At 39.1% G+C, this 4,089-nt stretch overlaps 1 protein-coding gene across 1 annotated transcript; it reads right to left on the reverse strand.

Annotated features, from left to right (window-relative positions):
• Window positions 1-1,174: 1,174 nt before the first annotated feature.
• LOC113289223 (subtilisin-like protease SBT1.7) lies at window positions 1,175-4,089 on the reverse strand. Its single transcript, XM_026538423.1, has one exon. It carries the CDS (start codon window positions 3,741-3,743, stop codon window positions 1,449-1,451), a length of 2,295 nt encoding a protein of 764 aa, XP_026394208.1. The 5' UTR covers window positions 3,744-4,089; the 3' UTR covers window positions 1,175-1,448.

Raw genomic sequence — 4,089 nt, forward strand, 5'->3', positions numbered from 1 at the left:
GAGACGACAAATAGCAAAAACCAGATCACAAATAAGCTAAAACGCAGCCCCATTGAGAAAGAGAGATGTTTCCACTTTGACAGGCGTATTGGTTCCTTAGTCGATTTACTATTCGTCCTTGCCTTCTTGGTGCTACTATTAGATGTGAGATGATTTTGTCGTCCACTAATAAGTCGATCGAGATAAGCTAGTAGTACTGCGACAAATCATAATAAGTGCATGTTCTCGTTCCAAATTTCCAACATGCAGTTCAATGATGAACAAAAGAAAGGACGTAAACATGAGCCCACTGCATTATACTTTAATGAAGTACATATATTAATAATTAACAAATTCATATTGGATTCCATGATAAGATGATGAATCTCCGACAAGGTAACCAGCGTCCTTCCCCCCGATGACACAAAAGTAAAATAGTGAAAGATTCCCGGTTAAAGAATAGATGTCTTCCTTTTCAAATACTCAGTTCACTCTGAAAACCGAGAATAGATTTTGCATACACAGTGCGTGTTTGAGCTGGATTCCCTTCATCAGCTCGTATGGAAAGTCTGCACCTTGGTCTGAAATATATGATATGATATCTATGACATTCACGATTTAGATCAATTTGTACAAAAAAAAAAAAATCCATTGCACGGTATAACAATATTGCTCATTGTTTACATCAGGTACCTTCAAATTTTTTAATTAGGGGATGAGACATAAAGGTTATCTTAGAAAAATTGTCATGTGCATGAACAAGATCCCATACATATATGAAAACCTCCATTTGCTACGTTATAGCCAACAAGCGATCAAACGAAAAAAGCTACACTAGCTAACAGCTTTGTCCTACTATTATTTATAGATAAATTGTCGTGCCCGATAGCACCGCTCTTATTTATATACTGCTTTCCAAAAAGACAGAATATTAGTTTATGAATTCTCTATCTTCAAATTTGAAAATTATCTTAATTCAAGAAGCCTTGTTTGTCAATGAAGTTCAACAACCAACTTCATTGTAGAAGTCTTCACTTCAACTAATTCTATCCCATATTGGAGACATTGCTCGAAATAAAATTTTCCAACCGAAATGAGAAAAATGTCGAAAGACTCAAACACATATACTAGTATATGCACCCTGTACCCAGCTGCCATGGTCTCCAATTAGATGAGATAAAGTGCATGAAAAGAGTAGAAACAAGAAACTTGTTACTGTGTATATATGTATATTCATTTTCAATCATCCTCTTACATATTTTGCTACAATGACCCTCTGAATTACTTCACCATTTCATAGTTTTCTTGCATACGTATGATCAGATAACCCTAATGAATAATACTAATAGAGAAGATTTATAGAGCAAATTACTAATAAAACTAACACTAATTACGTGTCGGAAAACATCAAATTAATTAAGCCATAAAGTTAACGGCCATTTCTTCCGGTTTCGTCATATTTCCACCTTCTAATTCCAAGTAACTGCAACCGGACTATCGACAATGTGTTTACCATCCGACCATTCGATACGACCGAAAACATTTGTGCCGGAAGGCATTGTAGTCGTAGTAAATACAACCTCATAACTCAGCTTCTCATACATTTTTGTGAAAGTCAAAGTATCAGGTTCAATTGAGATTTTAACTGCCTCCTTACCCGGACCTGTAGTAGTGATCGCCGACGAAACCTTATACGTTCCCGGACTGCCCACATTCGTCAAGGTACGTGTATGAAAAACAACCAGAGTGGAACCGTCACTACCAGTACTGTATGAATTCACCCCGAATGAAGGATAATTCAAATCCGCAACATTATACTTCTTATGGGGATCACAAGTGAAGTTACTTTTCGCCAAAGTGCGAATTTGTGCCGAGGTATAATCCAGCGCACACAAGAAATTGAGATAATCTTCAGTTTTAAGATCATAAATCAAACCAGGATCCAAGGCAGCAATTAGATCCACATGCCCAGCACCATGATCGAACGGTGTAGAAGCGTTACCTGTTGCGATATCTAGAATAGGTTTACCAGATTTATACGAGTTGTATGATGTAGTCATCAAAGCGGACCTTATGGCTGCGGGGCTCCACTCAGGATGGGCAGCTTTTAGTAATCCAGCTAGACCACTTACATGCGGACACGACATGGACGTACCAGATATGATATTAAACTCTACTCTTCTTGTATCCGACGCTAATCCAGTTGGTCCGACAGCACCAGACCAACCCGCTAAGATGTTGACACCTGGAGCAATCAGATCAGGTTTTAGTATCTCTGGCGTGATTGTATTTGGTCCTCTTGAACTAAAAGCAGCAACAACAGGTGATGGCTGGACGCCTACTTTCGTTCCAGCAAACATAATCGTAGCCGTTGGATTAGGATCCGAGAATAGATAAGATTTGATTGCATCAGCAGCTTTCACACCCACACCACTTGCCGGCAACAGATGAGCATCGGCAACTAACTCTTCGCCGTTCGCAGCTGTATTGGCTAAAACCATTCCAATTCCACCAGCTTGTTTAACCACAACTCCTTTGGCAACTCTTGCATTAATCCCCCTATCACAGAAGACAATTTTCCCGGCAACTTTTTCCGGTATCAAAGTACCGGTCATACATAAATTACCATTAGAAGCAGTACTAGCATTGCCGGCATAGACGAATTCCACCATTTTATCGGGTAATGGTTTGCCGTTATAAAGTGAGACACCAGAATAATTTTTACCATTACCAAGACTAATATAAGCAGGGAAATCACGATCTAGAGTTCCAGCACCAACAGTAGTAATCCATGGAGCAACATTTGAAAGACTATCAGGAGTAGGACCAGCATTACCAGCTGAACAAGAAACAAGAATGCCTTTTTCCATGGCCGTGAAAGCACCAATTGCAACAGAATCTCTGTAATATTCAGAATTGCCACCACCAAGTGATAAAGATAAGACATGAACACCATCTTCAATAGCTTTCTCCATAGCTGCTAGAATATCAGGACTAAAACAACCACCCTTCCAACAGACTTTATAAACAGCAACTCTAGCTCGTGAAGCCATTCCTCGGGCAGTACCGGATGCGTAACCGAATACGGAAGCATTTGCGATAGCAGATCCTGCAGCTGTAGTTGAAGTATGAGTACCGTGTCCGTCATCATCTCTAGGAGAATTTGATTCTGCGGATTCATCAATTGGACCTAATGTAGCTTCATAACCTTTTGAAAAAGATCTAGCTCCAATCAATTTCTTGTTACAACTGGTAGAAGGAAAATCTTTCGAAGTTTCACATTCTCCTTTCCAATTTGACGGAATCGGACCCATCCCTTTATCATCATAGCTTTTGCTTTCAGGCCAAGCACCGGTATCCAGAACACCAATTACCACATCACTACTGGTTGAGTCAGACACATCAGGAATTAATTCATCGTATTTATCGATTCCTAAGAACAATGGAGTTCTAGTTGTATGCAGTGTGTAGACTTGTTCTGGAAATACAGAAAGAATTCCTTGCTGGGTTCTGAGTGATTCTGCTTCTTCTTCTGTTAACCGAGCTGAAAACCCATGAATAATTGTGTTGTATGTGTACAACATCTCAGCTGAGTCTGAAACAGATTTAAGACATGAATCATACCAATTTGAATGAAGTGAATAAGTTGTTGGCATTTCTGATTTTGACATATGAACTATGTATGTCTTCTTCTCTACTGCTGCCCATGAGAACTGAATAAGCAAACCCAGAAACAGAACAAGTGAAAGAAGCTTAATCCCCATTTTTCAGAGAGTGGGAATGGGAATGAAGTGGTGAAGTGATAGGATATTGCTTGTTTATATAAGCAATGAAGGTACAAGAGGAAAGGGTGATCTCTTGTTATAATAAATGTTTGGTTTGTGCAGCAAATCAAGGAAAAGATAGAGACTGTGAGAGGCTAAATGATGCTGCCCTAATTTGTTTGGTTCAGTGAATGATTACGTCCAGACAAAGAGGAAGACAGCTAGATCATTTAGCTTTCTTTGTTCACGTGTAATTCAGCTTTTAACTAAAAGAATCACCATGGCTCAGCTTTGCAGGAACTGAGGAAAGAGATCATTTAGGAACAAACTGAGAAACAAAGAAAAA

The sequence above is a fragment of the Papaver somniferum genome, chromosome 6 (genome assembly GCF_003573695.1).
Source record: "Papaver somniferum cultivar HN1 chromosome 6, ASM357369v1, whole genome shotgun sequence".
In the NCBI taxonomy this organism is placed as follows: Eukaryota; Viridiplantae; Streptophyta; class Magnoliopsida; order Ranunculales; family Papaveraceae; genus Papaver; species Papaver somniferum.

Coding starts and splice junctions, on each gene's coding strand:
- LOC113289223 (XM_026538423.1), bottom strand. CDS start 3,743: ATGGGGATTAAGCTTCTTTCACTTGTTCTGTTTCTGGGTTTGCTTATT.